Below are 22,015 nucleotides of genomic sequence, written 5' to 3'. Positions count from 1 at the left end.
CTAAGCTGCTTATTAATCTTTTATCTAGCCTGAAAAAAAAAATATTTAAAAAAAAATAAAATAAAGTTTAAAAAAAAAAGTAAATATAAAAATAAATTAAAAATGGAACTACATTGAACATTTCTAAAGTCCTCTTGTCTTGAGATATCCTTTTGGACTTGTTCCGGTTGCTATAAGGGTTGCAGATGGGTCCTCCACATTCTTGGAATGATTAGTCCGTCATTTTTGTTCAGGTTTGGATTGTGTTTTAGCATTTCACAGGCTTTACATTTTCTCTCAAACCAGTTTTTGGTGCAGTATAGGGACTTGGTGACTTTCCAGTCACCTAGTCCCTATACTGCACTTCTATCATCATTATGTTTGGAGTGCATGGTCTGATAAGCCTGTTTTTCCATAATGGAGATATTTAATGTGTCGTTTGTGTGTGTCTTTTCTGATCGGGATGGTGTGTCCTGTTTCCCCTGTGTAGGGTGGTCCAGGTGTGGAAGAGGATCTTTGGAAGAACTGAGTAAATTTCTTAATTTTGTTGAGGGTTTGAAGGTCTTGATGTTGTATTTATGCAGTGTTCTGATTGTTTCTGAAATGCCTCTAACATATGGTATGGCATACCACAACACACTCGAGGTCCATGTTGTGATTGGAAACTGGATTCTTTTGCATGGGCAACATTCTCAAGAAGCTATTTTCTCCCACTGCATGTTTCCCTTCCCTTTTTTCCTTCAATTTTTGTAATTTTAAACATGAAAATAAGTCTAAATAGATAGTCTGTGGTTCAACAAAAAAAAACAAAAAAACTTCACTCTAAAATCACCCTAAAAATTTTTAAATAAAAAATAACACAAAAAATATCTTTCATATTCACTTTACAAACATCCATGGCATCAACAGTAACTTATATGACGTGCTTATCATCATCATCATCATCATGCGTATCAAGGATTTAGGCCTAGCACGGCCTGTTCTGGCCTTAGAAGTCATCGTTGAATCGTTTAAGAGGACATCCTGGTTTTCTTTTTCCTAATGGCTTGTACTTTAAGGCTTGTTTTGGTAATCTTTCTGTTTTCATTCTTTGAACGTGTTCCATCCATTTATGTTTATATTTTTAAATTTTTTCTATTACTGGTTCTTTGTTCAATTCTTTCTTAATATCTTCATTTCTTTTGTGATCAAATAGGGTATACTTTGCAGTTTTTCTCATAAACTTCATTTCTGCTGTTATTAATCTTTGTTTGTCTTTTTGTTTTATTGTCCAGATTTCGCTTCTGTACATTAAGACTGGTAGGGCTAATGTATTGTATACTTTTAGCCTGGTTTGTTTTTGAACTAGGTTTGGTTTAAATATAGAGTTAATTACACTTGTTATTTTTAAATATTTTGCAATTTTTATGTTTATATCTTTTTCATTTTCATATGTGATCATACATCCTAGGTGGTTAAGTGAATTCACCTGTTCTAAGATCTTGTTATCTATTACTATTTTAGTTCTTGCTGGATCTTGTCCTTTAAAGGCCATAGTTTTTGATTTTTCTGTTGATATTATCATACCATAATCTTTGGATATCTCATTTAGATCTAAAATAGCTTTCTGTAAGTTATCTTCAGAATTTGTAATTATTATTTGGTCGTCGGCAAAGAGGAGAGTGTTTAAGTTAACTGTAGGAGAAAGTTTAATTCCTTGATGTAAATTTTTATTCCATTTTATTATTATTTCATTTAAGTAGATATTTAAGTAGACATCCCTTGGACCCCTTGGTTTATCTCTCTCGTATGTGATAGCTCGTGATTTAATCTTATTTGTATTTGATTATTTTCATGTATACTTGTGATAGCTTTTAGGATATTATTTGGTATTTGTCTTTCTTTTAATATGTTAAATAATATGTTTCTTTTAACTTTGTCAAATGCTTTTTCAAAGTCAATAAATGCAATATGTGTTTCTAAATTGTATTCTCTTCTTTTCTCTATTATTGATTTTAGGCAAAAGGCCAGGTCTATACATGATCGTCCTTTTCTAAATCCAGTCTGTACTTCTAGAATAAAGTTTTCGGAATATTTCATTAGTTTGTTATTTAAGATTCTGCTATATATTTTGTAACAGGAATTTAGTATACTGATACCTCTATAGTTTTTAGGGTCATCTCTATTACCTTTTTTTAAAGATAGGAATCACAATTGCTTTTTTCCATTCTACTGGGGGGATACCAGTTGAGTAAATTTTATTTAAAAATAACAGGAGTCTTTCTTTGAATCTTGTTCCTGCATATTTATATAGTTCTGAACCTAGCTTATCTTCTCCAGGTGATTTTCCGTTTCTTGTTTCTTTCAGGCTGATTTCTAATTCTTCTTTAGTTATTTCCTTTTCATTTTGGTTAATTGTTTGCCAGTTGTCTTTTTGATATAAAAATTAAACAACTGCAGAAATTTTCATAAAATGTTTTATTCATTAAAATAAACACCTTCACAATCTACAACTCTTTCCCAGCAAGATAGTTTGTAAATTCCTCTTTTATAAAACATTTTGTCTTTAGAAGTAATAAACCTAGCAACTTCCGTTTCAATCTCTGTTTTATTTCGGAACTGTCTATTTTGTATTTGATTGTCTAGAGCCAAAAAAAGGTGATAATCGCTTGGAAAAATGTCAGGAGAATATGGAGGATGAGGGAGTATCTCCCATCCTAAAGAATGAGGTTTTGCATTGACCTGTAAGAATAGCACTTTCTTCCAATGATCTGGTATGTAGAATGATCTTGTAAAAGTATGTGCATTTTTTCATATTCAGTTAGATTCATGATCACAGTTGGATTACCTTTGTCTGCTTGCTCTTACTACTCACTTGCTTGTGTCACACTTTTTTTGGCCAACAGCTGTAATTCCCAAAGAATAGCAAAAATACTAAATATTCTCTGGAAATTCTTTTCATTACCTAATACACAAGACTACAGTAAAAACTGTTACCATCCCATACATTCAGAACACATCTGCAAAGATATCTAAAGTGCTTAATAAATTTGAGCACCACATTTAAACCACATAACCAATTGGCAACTTTCATTCGTTCACCCAAGAACATACTCTCCTTTATCACATCTAGCAGTATGTGAAGTGTTCTGTATTTGTGACCTGGTTGTTATGGCAAGTCGGGACTAGCAGACCTTGCATTGAATACCTTTCACACAGGATCAGATGGAAGAAAACAAAAGTGCTACCAGAAGTCAAGTCAGAGAGATTTCTGTAATCAGCAGCAGCTTTAAGACATTCTTTAAACCCCTACAAGTTTGGCTGTATCAATTTACCAGAAATTTGGAGACAGTCATTTTAATATCAAATGAATACTTGATTTTTTTTCCCTCTCTCTCTCTCTCTCTCTCTTTCTCTTTATCCAACAAAAGATGCCACCAATTAGGACTTTAGTTCCTTGCATTGTCTGTTACAAGATAATACCAGCAAAGTATTAGCAAATAAGTAAAATAAATAATAATTATTTTCTTATATTCTGTATTGTGAATTATTATGTGCCACCTCCAAGGAGTCTGACTCATTGTGGCAGGGCACTCTATTCCACTCCGAATTAATACCATTAAATAAACTGCCATGTACTCTCAACACATAAGCATTTTTACTCGTTAAAGTTTGTACTTTTTAAATCTGCTAATCTTCCCTATCTCCCACAAAGGAGAAAGACTATCAGATTTGTTTAAATTAGGACAATGATGTAAAGTTTTACACATTTCTTTATAAAGACATTCTATGAGGAAATGACTTATTAAGGACTGTTGTCTTGTTCCAATAAACTGTATGTTTAGTACAGATGGCATGCTCAGCAAGTCCCAGACTCTTCAAGCTCATGATATTTAATATAAGGCTTGTGTTCTTCTAGATGAATAAAAGCAGATCTTCTGGTTTGTCCAAAATATGATTAGCTGCAAGAGCAAGGAATCTGGTCGATGCCTGGAAAACCTAGAGGTGGAAGCTTGTCCCTGGGAGAAGCAAGAAAGGTGGAGATTTTTCTGATAGGGTAAAAGGCAACAAAAATATTCAGTTGTTTTAAAACTTTCACTATGTGTTCAGAAATGCTTTACACCTAAGAGATAGCAGTGCAAGTTATTTCTTCTATATTAGAAGAAGCAGAGATTCCCTAACTGTTAAATGCTTTTTTGATGAGAGAATCCTTAAAACCATTTGATAAATGGTAGGTTTAATAAGCTGTAATTCTTTCTGTAAAAGTTCATTTGAAAAACATAAAGGATGGACACTATGTACTAAAGTCTTAATAGTTCCAACCTTTTAACTAAAATGACAATGAGCTTTGGCATGGCTATAACAGTCTGTATTTAATTTAATTTAATTTAATTTTTTTATGGAGCTACCATCCACAAAAGTTATTTCCAAACATATAGTACATTTTGTACTGTGGATTGGTTCAGGGTTTTTTTTTTTATTTCATCAATTTTATATATATATTTTTTGTATTTTGAATTTGTTTTTTTTAGTCTGGTCTCTAGAGAAAAACTGTAGACTAAAACTCTGCTCTAGAGAAAAAACATGAACATTTTATTCAAGGCCCCCCAATAAGCAAGACAGTGGTCTCACACTGGGCCATGAAACTCATCTCCCTCCTTAAGACAGTCACAAACATCCATGCCCATGGTAGGAAATGAACCTGTCAACCTGTTGGTTGAAAGCAAGTATGCTAACCACTTGGCCAACCAGGCAAGTATGAGTCGTCTTCTGAAAAAAACTGAAAAGTGTAAGTTTCTTTCTTGTTGATGGATATTTGGTTAGTTATTTCTTTTTCTAAGGTAAATTAGATCCTGAGGTGAAGTGTATTTAATTTGGAAAGAAACAAACTGTTGCAACTCAGAGGAACTCGAGGTGTGTTTACCAGGTGAATTTCTGGCCAAGTTTATGTTAAAGCATTTTTTGTGAAAATTCGAATGTCCATGAAACAGAAATGTCTTCATTTTGAAGAAAAACTCTCTCATGGTAATTTAGAGTGTTTATGAGTAGCCTCTGCATATTTTTTACATACATTATAGAATGTAACTTTGTCTTTGTAACACTTGAATTCCTTGAGCCATTTGTCTTGGAAAGCATGTCTTACTTGATTGTTTTTACTTGATATAAAATAATTCTTCTCCAGCATTTTTAATACTTTCTAGTTCTCTTACCTTTGTCTTCAGTTTTGCACTGTTTCATAACGGCATCAGTGTGTGAATGTATTCCGAAGGCCAAAAGGCTGAATGAGGTAGGTGTAAAATGGATGAATGTGGAGCTTAAGCATGAAATCTGGAAAAAGAAAGTACTTTGGAGGAAGTACAAGATGAATAATAGTAATAATCAGTCATATGAAGAATATAAAGAACAAGCCAGGAGAGTGACTCAGTTAGTAAGGAAAACAAAAGTAGAGTATGAGCAGAAATTGGCAAATCAGGCAAAGAAAAACCCTGGAGAGATTTTTAGATATGTGGCAAATAACTGCGTGGTAAGGTGAAGTAAATTGATGAACGTGACAGAATGGTATCTGCTGCAGAAGACATTGTTGAGATATTCAGTGATCAATTTATAAGTGTGTTTCATCCTGATCAGGTGGATATCACGAGGAACTTAAGTGTAGAGGACATAGGAGGGGATGGCTTAATTGTAAGTGAGCAGGAGGTATTTGAGGAAATGAATAAGATTGATGCCAATAAGATGATAGGATTTGATGACATATCACCACATCTTAAAGGAATTGGCAGAAGCATTGGCATGCCTGTTTAATAAAAGTCTTACAACAGCACAGGTTCCAAGGGAATGGAAGAAGGGTAAAATTGTTCCACTGCATAAAAGTGGTGCTAAGACTGTAGCTACAAATTATCGGCTAATCTGTATATCTGGAGTTGTGTTGAAGATACTGGAGAGATTGGTGAGAAGTAGGTTACAGAAATGGGTTGATAACAGCAGTATTCTCTGATTATCAGCATGGGTTTATTAAGGGGAGATCATGTTGCACTAACTTACTTATGTACTATAACAAGGTGACATATACCTTGGATAGGGGAGATTCATATACAGTGATGTACTTTGATTTTGCAAGGACTTTGATAGGCTGACACATGAAAAGCTCTTATATAAATTGCAACAGATGGGACTGGATAATAGGTTTCTGAGTTGGATCAGTGACTGACTGTTGGATAGGTATCAGAAAGTTGTATATGGAGTGCAGTATCCCAAAAGAGAAAGGTCACTAGTGGTGTGCCACAGGGGTCAGTTTTGGGGCCATTGTTGTTCAATTTGTGTGTTAATGATATTCGGATGGGTTTAACTAGTGATATGCAGATGTTGCAAACAGCTGCATATCACTGCAATTCAGAGTCAAGCTGATGTTATAGCCTTACAAGAGGACTTCAATAGATTGCATGAATGGGCAGGTAAGTGGAACTATCAGTTCAGTATTGCAAAGTGTAAGGTTTTGAGATTTGGTAAGCAATGATTGCATGCAAAGTATACACTTGGTGTATACTTTTAATGTGTACTTCTGTTAAAGTGTACACAGTAAAAGTATAAGAGGAGATGAGAGATCTAAGAGTAATGGTGGGCAAGGACCTGAAATTCAGGTGGCCACATTGCACAAGTTGTGAAGACGACACATTCAGATAATGGCAATGATGCAAAGGACCCTGACATGCAGAAATAGAGAGAGTGATACCACTCTATAAGGCCTTGAGTAGACCTAACATGGATTATTGCACAGATTTGGTCGCCTTATTTTCATGGTGACAATATGTTGGAAAGAGTCCAGAGAAGATTCACAAATGTGGTCAGTGGTCTTTGGAATGTGGAGTATGAGAGGACAGATTGAGAAAATATAAGTTGCAGAGCTTTGTGAATAAGAGGAAGGGGGGGGGGATATGATTGAGACATAAGATAGGGTTGTTATCTCGTCGACATGGAGGAGATTTTTCATAGAATGGGAGAGGGAGCTAGGACAAGAGGTCATTGCTGGAAACTGTATAAGGAGGGTGTGAGCAGAGGAGCGAGAAGCAGGTTCTCTGCATGGTTGGTGAATGGAATGCATTGCCTTCCATCAATTTAAGATACAGTTGGACGAGCATTGTATGCAATAGTGTGTACCTCCCATGATGAGTCTCTGACTCCATGCAGGTCAAATGTTAATAATAATAATAATAAATAATAATAAGACTAAAAATTGTGGTTTCTTTCTTGTCATTTATTATTCATAATGAAGGGTGAATTTATATAAATTATCCATAAAAATAATTCAGCAGGATTATTTTTAACAACCAAAAGTAGTTAACACTAGCAATGGAACAGCTATGTAACATCAGTAATGTTATCCGGCATCTGATTTGTCTTTGCAATATAATTGTGTTTTTTAAATAACATTAGTATTAAAAATCTTTTTTATCATGCAAAATGTTGACGTATATAATTACACTAAGCTAATTCATGTTGTGAATTGTGAAAATAAGCTTATGCTAATACTACATTGCAAATGCATACCTATCAGATCTGTAAGTTATGCAAAATAAAATGTTTGAAAATACTTTAATATTTATTTCAAGATTATCCTGTGGATACAGGCTAGGCTGGGCTTAAGTTTATAAATAAGGTGAGAGTTTAAATAGTACTATCTGTTGTCATAGAATGGAATTCCTTCACATTTCAGAAACAGCAAACATGGCCTATTTTTGCAAGTATCTTTATGCAAACTAACTTTTGGTAGAGACAAACAGTTTATGAAAGAATTAATCAATTTATCAAATTGATCATAAGATACTATCTCCTAGTTGAAAATACAACTATTTTATTAAATTTGTTGGCAGCTTCCCCTCAGCAAATAACTTGACAGACAAGTTGGTGTTTTAAAATAAAAAAAATGTGTAGAGCATGAAGAAAATAAGACAGTATATTTAGAACTATGCTGAAAAGAACCCAATACAAAACAGTCAATAGGAAAATTATTGACTGTTTTGCAGAAGCAAAAGCAAGGAAGAAATTAATTTAGGTAATGATAATAAAATTTTAATTTTTTTGTGTAGGTACGATTTGTTTTTCTACCATATAACAAAAACTGTTGTCACCTGAGAGTTCAGTTTTTGTTCCTGCCCACACATTACCCATGTGTGTGTGTGTGTAGTGGGATTCAAATGCAAACCTGTTAGTTGAGAGTAGAGATGATACCCAATTGGCCAAGTCAGCTCTTTGCAGAATATTGTTATTTGTAGAAAAGAAATAAATATCCATCACAAGGAATGCCATTTCCTTCTTTATGTTCTTATTTTTATTTATTTATTTGTTTGTCCCACATTCTTCATTTGGGCTTTTAAAAAAATTTCCTGACATAAAAAATGAAGTCGGGAAAAGATTACAAAATCTACATTTCAAAATTTGTTGATGTGCCAGAGACTTCTTTGTTGTGAAATGTCATTAGATTTTTTTTTTTTTTTTGGTAACTAAATCTGAATTTTCTTTGATAAATAAATCCAAAGAATATATTTCATTATTATTATTATTATTAAGATCTTCCATGGAGTCAGACTCATCGTAGGAGGTACACACTGTCGCACACAATGCTCACTCAACTGTTCTTTAAACTAATTCAATGTGTCTACATTCACAACACACTCAGGCAATGCATTCCACTCGCCAACCACTCTCCATGCAAAGAACCTGCTCCTCACTCCTCTGTTCACACCCTCTTTATACAGTTTCCAGTGATCGCCTCTTATTCTATCCCCCTCCCCTCTCCTATTCCATCAAAAATCTCTTCAATGTTGACTTGATAACAACCCCTGACCAGTTTATATGTCTCAATCATATCCACCCTCTTCCTCCTATTCACAAGGCTTTGCAACTTATATTCTCTCAATCTGTCCGCATATTCCACATTCCAAACATTGCTGACTACCTTTGTGAATCTTCTCTGGACCCTTTCCAACATGTTCTCATCACCATGCAAACCCAATGACTAAATCTGTGCACAATAATCCTTATGAGGCCTGATCACAGCCTCATACAATGGCATCATAACTTCTCTGTTTCTTCATGTCAGGATCATTCGCATCATTGCCATTATCCAATGTGATGTCTTCACAACTTGCGCAGTGTGGTTCCTGAATTTCACGTCCTTATCCACCATCACATAGCTCTAATCTTCTCTACTTTCTTTAAAGTTTCCCCACCAAGGGTATACTTCGCATCCCATCATTGCTTACCAGATCTCAAAACCTTACACTTTGCAACATTGAACTGACACTTACCTGCTCATTCATGCAATCTATTCAAGTCCTCTTGTAAGGCCATAATATCCACTTGATTCTGCATCGCTCTCCCCAGTTTTGCATAATCTGCAAACAGCTACATATAACTAGTTAAACCCATCCCAATATTATTAACAAGCAAATTGAACAACAGTGGTCCCAAAACTGACTCCAACAATACACCACTAGTGACCTTCTTCTTTTGGGATACTGCACCCCCCATATACAACTTTCTGATACCTATCTGACAGCCAGTCACTGATCGAACTCAGAAGTCTGTTATTCACTGCCATCTGTTGCAATTTATTTACCATCTGGTCGTGTGGCAGTCTATCAAAAGCTTATGCAAAATCCAAGTACACTATTGTATATGCATCTATCTTGTTCAAGATATTTGTCACATTGTTATAGTACGTACATAAGTTAGTGAAACATGATCTCTCTTTAACAAACCCACGCTGATAACTACAGAGAATACTGCTGTTATCAACACATTTCTGTATCCTACTTCTCACCAATCTCTCCAGTACCTTTACCACAACTCCAGATATACAGATTGGCCTATAATTTGAAGCTATAGCCTTATCACTACCTTTATGCAATAATGATATCTTTGTTTTTCTTCAAGTTGAGAATTGCCTTTCTATCATAAGGAGATGTGTTGAGAATAGGTTGTTTGGCTTTGGCTAGGATTATCATACTTTTGAATCTAATAGTGTTGGCTATGTTTTGCGGTAGTGGATATAGGCCTTTTTAATTCCACACATGAAATCCATTTTGGGAATGTGTTTGGGCGTAATCGCGTAATCTCAACACGTCTCCTTATGATAGAAAGGCAATTCTCAACTTGAAGAAAAACAAAGATATCATTTTACAAAGGCTGATAAGGGAAATTCAACCGTTATCCTTAACTCTAAAGATTATTATGATAAGTTAAACGTATTATTATCAGACAACTCCACTTATAAGATCCTAGACAGAGACCACACAATAAAAAATCATAATGAAACAAACCAACTAATCAGAAATTGTAACATTTGGCCAGAAGAAGTGAAAAGAACACTAAAATCCTCACATCCTATCACTCCAAGACTATATGGGACACCTGAAATACATAAAAAGGATTTACCTCTCCGTCCAATCGTTGATGGAAGATCATCACCAACCTATCTTTTGGCAAAGCATCTTGCAAACTTATTAAATAATAAAATAAGATCAACAGAATCCTATATCAAGAATAGTCAACATTTTGTAAATAAACTCCAAGCCATAAGATTGCACCAACAGACACGCTAGCAAGTCTAGATGTTATATCCCTTTTCACCAATGTACCAGTAGAAGAGGTAATAAACATCATCCAAGATCTCTTTCCTCTAGACATCACACAGATGTTTAGACACTGCCTTCAATCTAATTTCTTCAAGGTTAGCAACAATTAGAAGGCCTAGCAATGGGAAGTCCACTATCACCATCTTGTGCAGACCTTTTCATGAAAAAACTTGAAAAAGAAATTCTCTCCACAATCTTCCCCTAGACCATCTATATGGTGGAGATATGTTGACGATATCTTCATTATATGGCAAGACAGCTTAGAAAACTTAAAATCGTTTGTGGATAAAATCAACTCAATACATAACAAGATAAAATTCACTCTGTAAGTGGAAAACAACAGCCAACTGCATTTTTTAGACATCTTGATAAAGAAACAATCAAATAGTGTCAAATTATCTATTCACAGAAAGCCCAGATACTGGAAGATATCTTCATTATACTTCAAACCATCACAAGACACACGCAAACTGAGCATTATCCATATGTTGAAATATAGGGCCAGAAAGTTTATATCAGAAGAGGAGGATACACAGACTGAACTCTTGCTAATAGCCAACACATTATCACAAAATGGATAATATCCTCCAAACATCATCAAAAAATATCTACAGTGACAACTCCAGACAAGAAGAATCACGCTCCCAGCACATTTCTACTGTAGTAATCCCTTTCATCAAGTCAATTTCTTATCAAATAACCAGAATACTAAGAGCCTACAACCTCAGAGTGGTCTTCAAACCAACCACCAGCATCAGACAAGTTTTAGGATCCCCAAAAGATAAGGCGCCATTCTACAAATATCCAGGAGTATATTACATTCCTTGCTCCTGTGGTCTTGCCTACATCGGACAAACTTCACGGAGTTTAGAAATCAGACAAAAAGAACATGTTGGTGATGTAAACCACAAGAGAAGTATCTCTTCCGGCTTAGCACATCATTTCTGTACGTCTAACCAAAACAGCTCCATGCCATATCTGGATGACGACTACAGACATTGTTTATTCAAAGAAGCCACAATAGTGTTAATAACCAGTGGAAACCTCAACAGAAATCAGGGTGCAATCCTAAATAGTTTGTGGAAAAACCTGATCCTCTCTCTAAATCAATCTGAACTACAGCTAGCCAGTAATCACATTACACATTTACAACAAACAAGCATGCGTTATAATGAATAAGAACAATAAGTCCTCTCTGTCACGCGAATGTGTAACCTTAGCTACTAGTTGGTTAACAACAATTTTTATGTTCCTTTCAATTTGCATTTACTAGTTTTTATGTCTTTCCGTAAACACCTTGAAAAAGCCAAACAGTTTGCTGGTGAAACTGGTAGGCTATAATGTAAGTTTGTTTGTAAATGGTCAGTATTAAATAAGTTTGTATCTTTATTTAAATTAAGGGATATTACATCCCATATTGTTTCACAGCTGAAAAGAAACTCAAAGAGTTTCTTTTCGGCTTTGATTTGGTTTGTTCAACACTGATTTGGTAGTGCAACACAGTGTTGCACTACCAAATGGGTTATGTGTTGCACTATCCAGGTATTTGCTAATGCTTGGACTCGCCGAACTTGATATAGTTTCTATATTCTGCATGAAACTCTTGGAGTTTCTTTTTTGGCTGTGAAGCAATATGGGATGTAATATCCCTTAATTTAAAGAATTTTACGTCGCCGAATTGAAGCCTTTGGCTCTTTATATATTTAGTAATTTATTAGGACACCTTCTTGGCAATTCTTATAGTAGGGTATGTAAGCTCTTTTCGCTACAAACTTGGTATTATCTAGGTCTAGCTATTCACTGATGAGACCTCAATAAAGGTTGAAACCGGTCTGGGTAGTGATCTTCTCTCATAATATAGAACAGTAACACAGCTCCTAGGAGCTGGGTTTCACATTATGGGTAAATACCAAGAATAGTGATTGGAGCTTGCTCCACCCTTATTATGAGTTGCCTCAGTGTTGCACTACCAGATGGGTTATGTGTTGCACTATCCAGGTATTTGCTAATGCTTGGACTCGCCGAACTTTATGTATTCTATATTCGGCATGAAACTCTTTGAGTTTCTTTTTCGGCTGTGAAACAATATGGGATGTAATATCCCTTAATTTAAATAATTTTACATCGCTGAATTGAAGCCTTTGGCTCTTCATATATTTAGTAAGTTTGTATCTTAATTATAAAACGACCAAATATGTTTAGTTTAAATATTACTTTTTTAACCATTTTATATGATAGAACATAATTAACTAGCCCAGAATAGATGTTTTGCACGAAACTATATATATATATATATATATATATATATATATATATATATATATATATATATATATATATATATATATATATATATATACACACTGTATTTTTCGATAGATAATGCTCACTTAACGTATAACGAGCACCCCCAACATTTTCATCATGCCTTTTGATGTATAGATAATGCACATGCGCCAAAAAATCCTACACAGCGCAGGTCAAGATTGAAGTGGTAGGAGTAGCAAAGGAAAAAGGGAATCGTGAAGCTGGTAGATTGTTGAGTGTTGGAGAAAGTAGTGTTTGTGAATGGCGAAAGGCTGAAACAGTCCTGAAATGTTTACATACGAGGAAACGTGCTATGAGGTTTAGAAAGTGCTTTTGGCCAACCATAGCAAAAAAAAAACCCTGTTTGATTGGATTGTTAGTGAAAGAGCTAAAGGTATCAGAATATCTACTGTCCATGCCTTTCAGAAATTAAAAAGAATTGCACAAAACGATAATAAAGGATTTCAGGGCGTATCCATCTTGGGTTTTTGGATTTATAAAGAGAAACAATTTAAGAAATGGTTTCATTAAAGCACAAGGGAATGCAGTAGTGTCCGGTGACAATGTATCTTCTGAAATGGAAGCTGAAGAAATACCAAACGAAATTTTTAACACAATTAATTCTTTCAATATTGAGTCTGATGAAGAATTTTTTGGATTTGAATAGTGTAATGTTCAATAAATATTAAGTAATACTTCTACCTTAGTTTTGTTATTACATTTGATTTACCTCTCATAACTTTCAAATGTATACCACGCATGTTCATTTTTTAACGAATTCAGACTTTTTTGTATAGATAATGTGCGCGTTATCTATCGAAAAATACGGTATATATACAGGGAGTCCTTGACTGACAGCCAAAATTATTATTATTAAAAAATCTCTAATTTCACTTTGCCGCCAGCAATTATTATTATTAAAAATTCTCTAATTTAACTTTGCTGCCAGCATATACATACATATATCACATTGCTTTTGTATACGCACGGCATCGCCATTAGTTGGCAAGCAAAGCCTATCACCAATACGCAATAGCCGCTGCTAATTCATCCACTTATAACTTATCACAGCCTTTGGCACATTAGTTGCTAATCAGCAGTCGAAGTGTTCGTTTTTCTCTCGTTGCAATTTTTGTATCTCATCGTAATCCTATCATGTCCAGTAAGAGAAGTAAAACTACTGATGAAAATTTCAACATAAAAAAGAAGGCGAGGAAAGCTTTAAGTTTAGATGTTAAAATGAAGGTCATTAAAGCATATGACAAAGGAAAGAAAGTCGGTGAAATAGCACAAGAAGAAAAACTATCATATTCAACTGTTTCAACAATCATAAAAGATAAATCAAAAATAATGGAGGCAGCTAAAAGGGCAGTTAATATGAAATGCACAATTTTAACGAAAAAAAGAGAATGGCCAATTCATGAAATGGAGAAGCTTTTATATGGATAGATGATCAGATCAACAAAAATATTCCTGTCAGTTTGTTTACGATTCAAACAAAAGCACGCAGCCTATTTGACAATTTAAACAAACAACAAGAAGATAAATATGGCGAGGATACATATAACGCTAGTAAAGGTTGGTTTTATCGATTCAAAAGCCGATTTAACTTACATAACATACGAATAACTAGAGAAGCTGCTAGTTCCGATTTTCAAAGTGTTGAAATTTTCAAGAAAAATCTAAAAGAGATGATAAAAGATGAAGGCTATTTGCTAGAGCAGATTTTTAATGTAGATGAAACCGGACTGTTCTGGAAAAGAATGCCAGAATGAACTTAAATTCACCGAGATGCTACATTGCCTCCTGGTTTTAAGGCATTTAAAGATAGGATTACGCTTCTCCTTGGAGAAAATGCTGCTGGTTTTAAATTAAAACCATTTCTTGTTTACCGTTCACAAAACCCTAGAGCTTTGAAAAACATTGACAAGAATAAATTGCCAGTTTACTACAGGAGCCTAAGGCTTGGATGACAATTGTTTTATTCGAAGACTGGTTCTTAAATTGTTTTATTCCAGAAGTACGTGCCTACTGTCTTGAAAAAAACATTCCTTTTAAAATTCTATTGCTGCTTGACAATGCTCCAGGACATCCTCTTCACATCAGCGATTTGAAAGAAAATATAAATGTGATGTATCTACCGCCCAATACAACAGCTGTGATTCAACCTATGGATCAAGGTTCGATTGCTACATACAAGACATATTACATGAAAACTACATTTTCTCAAGCAATAACAGCAGTTATTGCTTGAGAAAGACAATGATGCTATAGCATTACGTGATTTTTGGAAAAATTACGATATTGACCGATGTATCAAGAACATTGGAACTTCATGGAAGAAGTTACTACCGCAGGAGACACTCAAAGAGTACAATGACCATAGTATGCTAGAACAAATTGGTGAAGAAATTGTTGAAATTGCAATAAAACTGGATTTAGAAATCAATATTACCAATATAGAGGAATTAGCAGATCACGAAGAAGGTGAACTGACTGATCAAAACTTGATTTTCCAAAACGAAAGAGTTGTAGAAGAAGAAAGGAATAACGAGGAAGATGAAGAAGAGAAATAGTTAAAAAATTTATTATTATTATTATTACGGGCAACTCCAAGGAGTTGATAGACTCTTCGAGGGAGGCTAACATTATGTCAAGAGCAACTATTCAACATTCACACAGTATCTATCATACATCGCCTTGAACTCATTCACAATCATGGCACCAAAACAGACTCTGGCAGCTTATTCCACTCATTCACCACTCTCCAAGTAAATAAACCTAGCTTAACACCCTTGCTAACCACACTCTTGCTCAGCTTCCATGTATGGCCTCTAGTCCTCCCACCACCAGTCCTATTCTCAAAAATATCTTCTGAATTAATCTTATAGAAACCCTTCAGTAATTTGAATGTCTCAATCATATCATCCCTGTTCCGCTTATCAACCAATTTCTGCAACCCACAAATCTTCAACCTGTTCTCATAAGGTTCATTCCATAGACCTGCTATCATCTTGGTCACTCGTATCTGGATCCTCTCCATATCCTCCCCATCAAGAAGAAACCCTGGTACTCATATCTGGGTACAGTAGTCTAGATGAGGTCTTATCAAGACCTCATCTAGACTACAGAGGAACAATAACCTATTTGTCTCTGCTTGTTAAAGTATTTTTCAGCAACCAAGTGATTCGATGAGCTGATTTCGCCACTTTTGCAATGTGCCTCCTAAACTTCAACTCCCTATCCACCAACACTCCCAAATCCCTGGCCTCATCAATCTCCTGGCATACAGTTCCACCAATGTGATATACTGCTGCTAATCTTTTCACTCCAAAATGCATAACCTTACACTTTGCCACATTAAATTGACATCCATTTTCCTTAGCCCAGTCCTCCAAATCATCCTGCAAAATTTTGACATCCTGTGCACTCACAATTGCTCTACCCAACTTTGCATCATCAGCAAACAAATGAACACTTCCTCTCAGATCCTTTCCTATATCGTTAATGAACAAATTGAACAGTAGTGGTCCAAAAACAGAACCCTGCGGCACACCACTAGTCACAGGCTGTCTTTTGGACTCTACTCCTGAATAAAGCACTCTCTGATATCTCTCCATCGACCACCCTCCTATCCATCTCACCAACCCTATATCCATCCCCATATGCTGCAGTTTACTGATTAGAATTCCATGTGGTATCCTGTCAAAGGCCTTAGCAAGGTCCAGTAGAATCACTGTAAACCCACTACCCTTATCCAGTTCAGCCATCACTGTGTTATAAAACGTGAGCAAGTTACTGAGGCATGATCTACCCTTCTGAAACGGTAGAAATGGACTTAATTATTTTTATAATTCTATAGTCACTGTAACCATTGGAAAAGAAGGTGTTGTGTATGTGTTCCAATGGCTACAGTGACTACAGAATTAAAAAAATAATCAAGTCTTTCCCCATTCCCCAACCATCTCTTCAGAAGGACTTCAGAAATGCCATCACCATACCTTATATCTGTGGTACATCAGAAAAAATAGCCAGATCATTAAAAAAAGTACAACCTCCATACAGCTTTTAAGCCCCACTGTAAACTTGCTGCCCTTATCCGTTCCACCAAAGACCAGCTCCCTCCTCTCTCAGTGCCTGGAGTATATAGAGTACATTGTGCCTGTAAACTGGCTTACTTCGGACAGACTGGCAGATCAGCAACCATCCGGTTAGAAGAACACGTCATACATCTGCAATCACGATTATGGTCAATCTGGACTTGCAGACCATGTTTTGGATAAACCCACAGGATCTCCTGGGAAAAAACCGCCATGCTCCACCATAGTAAATTCAGAAAAGAAAGACTATTCTTTGAATCTGCATCTGCACTCAGGAATCTAATTTAAACCGAATTTAAACAAATGCGATTGTATTAAACTTCCCAAAATTTGGGAAACATTAATTATCAGAGAGATCCCTCTTTACATCCTAGGCCACCTGCAAATGCCCATAGAGGGCATTTGCAGGTGGTCTCTTTGGACTCCTCCAATAGTTTCACTCACTATTGTGTTATATTTATGTGTTTTGTTGCAAAATGTTTTTTTGTAATCCCTGATGTCTCTGTGATGGAGACAAAATATTGGAATTATTAAAATTAGTATTAATCCTTTCTCAGTGCTGATAATATTCCATTAAACCTCCAACATGAGTAATTCTGATTTATTGGAGAGAGTGCAAAGTAGAGTGTTAAAAATGATATTTGGAATACTGATTATGAAGACAGATTAAGAATTTGTAGACTACAGACATCAGCAAACAGGAAAAAGAGGGGTGATATGATTGAGACTTACCAAACTCCTGAAAGGATCATACAGGATTTCAGTTGATGGAATTTTTCAATTTATGGAGGGTGGGGAAAGGACAAGAGGGCATCCTTGGAAGCTGAGAATGAATGACACTAAGAAGGGGGTGAGGGCTAGATTTTTCTCTCATAGGGTGGTGCATGATTGGCCAGCCTGGTTGGCCGAGTGGTTAGCACTCGGTTTCAATATATTTCTGCACGTTAAGTGTAGGATGCACTTCTTCTTTTTTCTTCTTCTTTTCAAGTGTTTCTTCTTCTTTTCAAGAGAAATCTATTTTACATAGATTTCTCTTGAAAAGAAGAAGAAACACTTTACGATTTTTTTTTCCTTTCTTTTACTGAGTTTTATGTTAAGGAAGAATAAGAAGATAAAAGAAAGGCTTAAGGAAGATAAGTTTTGCATTATGTAATTTTTTTAATATTTTATTTTTATTATTTTTTTATACAGATATTTATATATTTTTAAAATTCTATTTAGGTGAAATGATATGTCTATTTGGCTTATGCTATATCAGATGGAAAGAAAGAAAATCCCTAATACAAGAAGAAGTAAGGAAAAAAAATTATGATGTATTTAATTAATATAAAGGCATTTTATATATGAAGTAATAACATAGAGCAAAAAATATTTTAACCTTTGCAAGTATGGTGTGGGTGCACTCAATATGGTTAACTTAATTGAAAAAAAAAATTTAACATATTCATTTTTGTCCATATCTCATAAGCATCATTTAAGGTCACTTAAAGGTGAAAGCTGGATTCCTTTAAGGACTGATCCAATGTCCAGTTCTCTCCTTCTCATGATACACCTTGTTAGTAGGTATTAGATACCGAATGAGGATGGACTGGCAGTGTGAGATGTAGTCAACCAAATTCTATTCTTATTGGTTTAAACCAAAATTAAATGATAGTTAGTACTGCATTAAATGGTTATATCTTTTCACTAGTACCATCATCATATCCTGTATCCCCCCCCAAGAGGGTATATATCAGGAATTTGATGATATTTTGTATCTTCAGGATGTAATGATTGGAACATAGGTACATGCACAGATAACAACAACAACCAATCTATAAATGATTCATTAGGGCAACAGCGGTCATTTAATACCAAAGTTCAGTTAATAATAATAATCAAGGGTCAAAGCTGTATAACTGAGAGGAGACCTCCACATAGCCTTTAAAGGAATGCGGAGAACCGACTAGAGCTTCTGACCTAATGTCCAATCCTCACCTTCTCGTGGTGCACCCTGTTCGGCATCTACTTGGACACTGAACGAACGAGGATGGGCTGGCAATTTGGGATTTAGCCGAACAAATTGTATTCTTATTGGTTAAACCAAAATAAAAAATGATGGTACAACATGACAAAATTGCATGCCGGCTGGGGCGTCGCTCGGTTAAACAAGGCCCCCGTTGTTTTCGCCAAGGAACCAGGGCAAACAGCGAAAAGTCAGCTACTGGAACAAATCTGAAAACAAACCCCAACTCAATATCACCAGAGTTAAAGATCGGTACTATCAACGTAAGAAGCCTGAATGGCAAAGAAATGGAGCTAGCTGAGGAATTAGATAAGTACCAGATTGACATAATAGGGGTGACTGAAACAAAAAAGATCAAAACTGGTGAGATCTTTCTGAGCAATAAATACAAAATGTTATATTCAGGCAATGACAATCAAGGAAAAGAAGGAGTAGCCATAGTATTCAACACAAAATACGAGGCTAATCTTCTTGAATGGCAGTCAGTCTCAAGTAGAGTAATGTGGGCAAATATGAGAATGGGGAACTGGACAATGACACTTATTTGTGCCTATGGTTTCCACAGAAGGTTCTACTAAGGTAGAAGTGGAGGAATTTTTTGATGCTTTAGAAAAAGCAACTGACACAATGAAAAAGGAAAAGTTGGTCCTTGTTGGGGTTCTAAATAGCAGAGTAGGAAATGATTGTGAGACATATAAAAATATTTTGGGAAATGGAGAAAAGAGCAAAGCTAATAATAATGGCAAATATCTGTTGGATTTCTGCTCAGGACATGGACTGGTTATTACTAACACCATGTTCCAACATAAAAATGTGCACAAATTCACATGGAGAGAAGAGGCTAGGAATAAGAAAAGTCTCATTGACTATGTTATTGTTGATAGTGATGTTTTCTCCCTGGTGCAGGACACCAGAGTGTACAGAAGATTTGAAATTGGAAGTGATCACTATTTAGTCTTGAGCAGGATAAAATTGAATTTCATATTGAAAAGAATAACATGTAAGAAAGTTTTAAAGCGAATAAAAGTTGAGCAGCTCTCAGATGTGAACTGTAGACTAAAATACAGAAAGATTATTGAAAAGAAAATGAAAGAGTTTGAGAACAGGAATCAAACCTTGGAGATTCAGTGGCAAACTCTGAAGAAAACATTGATTGATTCTGCCAGAGAGGCATGTGGTGAGGTTGTGTGCAAGGATAAAAAAAAATCAGAACTCCCTGGTGGACACAGGAAGTTAAAGATGCAGTGAAGGAAAAGAAGAAAGCATATGAAAAGTTCCTGGCAAATAAGTCAGCTTTTACTCTTACAGAATACATCTATGCAAGTATACTTGAGAAACGGTTGAGAAGAATTGTGGAAGAAAAGCTTGGTGAAGAACAAGCTTTTCACTAGTCTCTTTTCACTTTTCTCTGGATTCAGGCCAAATAGAGGCTGTCAGGATCAGATCTTCACTTTACGACAAATAGTCGAGAAAGCATGGGAATATAACAAAGATCTGTATTTAAGTTTTGTCGATTTGGAAAAGGCATGACAAGGTGCCAAGAGAGAAGCTATTCAATACGCTGCAGTTATATGGTGTCAATTGGGCATTATATCAAGCAATACTTAGTCTTTATTTGAGTTGTAAGTCAGCCATTAGAATTGAAGGAAGTACAGGAAGATGGTTTAATGTTAAATTGGTGTGAGGCAAGGATGTACATTATCCCCTCTGTTATTCATTATCTATATGGATCACATTATGAAGGAAAGTGGTATTAAACCTGATATCAAAATTGGAGATGTTAATGTCAGCTCTTTGCTTTATGCGGATGATGTTATACTTCTAAATAAATCCGCTACAAGTCTGCAAGATTCTCTGACTAAATTGAATAGCTGTTGTAATAGATATGGTATGAAGGTCAGCAATATAAAGACAAAGACAATGAAAATAGACAGAATCATTGAAAATGTCAACTGTGTTGTGAATCGAGAACCTGTGGAATAAGTAAAACATTTCAGTTACTTAGGCACGATTTTTACTGAAGATGGTAAATTAAATATAGAAATAGACAACAGAATCAGCAAAGCTGGTATGGTGAGAAGCCAATTGAATAAATTCATATGGAATAAGAGAGAAATTAGTCGGAACACTAAATTAGCTGTATACAAGACATTGCTCAAACCAGTTTTAACTTATGGATCTGAGAGCTGGGTCAGAAGTAAAACACTTGACCAAAGACTAGAGACCGCAGATATGAGAGTCCTGAGAAAGATTAGAGTGAACAGATGGCATCAATGCCAATATCATATTAAAAATGAGGATATTAGGAAAGAACTTGACATTGTCAGCATCCAGGAATGCGTTAGCAGAGCTAATCTCAGGTGGTATGGTCACTTAAATAAAATGGGAGAGGAAAGATTAGCAAAACAAGTGTTCTCTGCCAGGTTGGCAGGAAAACGACCCAGAGGAAGACCAAGATATAGGTGGATTGATACGGTACAAAGTGCCTTAGACGATAGAAATATAAGATCTGATAATGTTGGAGTCTTGACAAGTAACAGACTGATTTGGAGGAAAATTGTAGATAGGAAGTTAGTGAGGATTTAAATTTTTCATGTAGTACTGTCATATCCTGTACACCCCTTGAGGGTACATGGCAGGAATTTGATGATGATGATATATATATACATACATACATACATACATATATATATATATATATATATATATATATATATATATATATATATATAAAAAAATAAAAAAAATAAAAAAAAATCAGCTAACGCCTTTTTATTCCCATATACGGGTGTAGGCGAGGCCATTTAGCCCTGTCTAACTTTATATATAATAATAATAATTATAAAGTGTCAAGGAGCACTACTTATAAACAATTTAACAGACCTGTTAAGACTGAAACAATGTAACAATGTCTCACAACTTATGTGTTCTATTTCCTGAAATAATAAGCCCTTAGTGGAGGATAGGAAGTGAGCACAATGAACCAAGATTCTGATAATGGTAGATTTTTG

The 22,015-nt window shown here is 35.2% G+C and overlaps 1 protein-coding gene across 1 annotated transcript in view; it reads left to right on the top strand.

Moving 5' to 3' along the window:
* The window catches only part of LOC150101341 (solute carrier family 35 member F6-like), a 243,151-nt gene that overhangs the window by 5,694 nt on the left and 215,442 nt on the right, over window positions 1-22,015 (top strand). Inside the window, exon 3 of the mRNA XM_090400695.1 lies at window positions 18,221-18,291. Coding sequence (XP_090256821.1) covers window positions 18,221-18,291 — 71 coding nt within the window. The remainder of the gene's footprint in view (window positions 1-18,220; window positions 18,292-22,015) is intronic.

Source organism: Typopeltis vanoorti, chromosome 11 (genome assembly GCF_054136105.1).
Source record: "Typopeltis vanoorti isolate ZY-2024b chromosome 11, IOZ_Tvanoo_1.0, whole genome shotgun sequence".
In the NCBI taxonomy this organism is placed as follows: Eukaryota; Metazoa; Arthropoda; class Arachnida; order Uropygi; family Thelyphonidae; genus Typopeltis; species Typopeltis vanoorti.
This window is presented reverse-complemented; position numbering and strand designations above follow the sequence as displayed.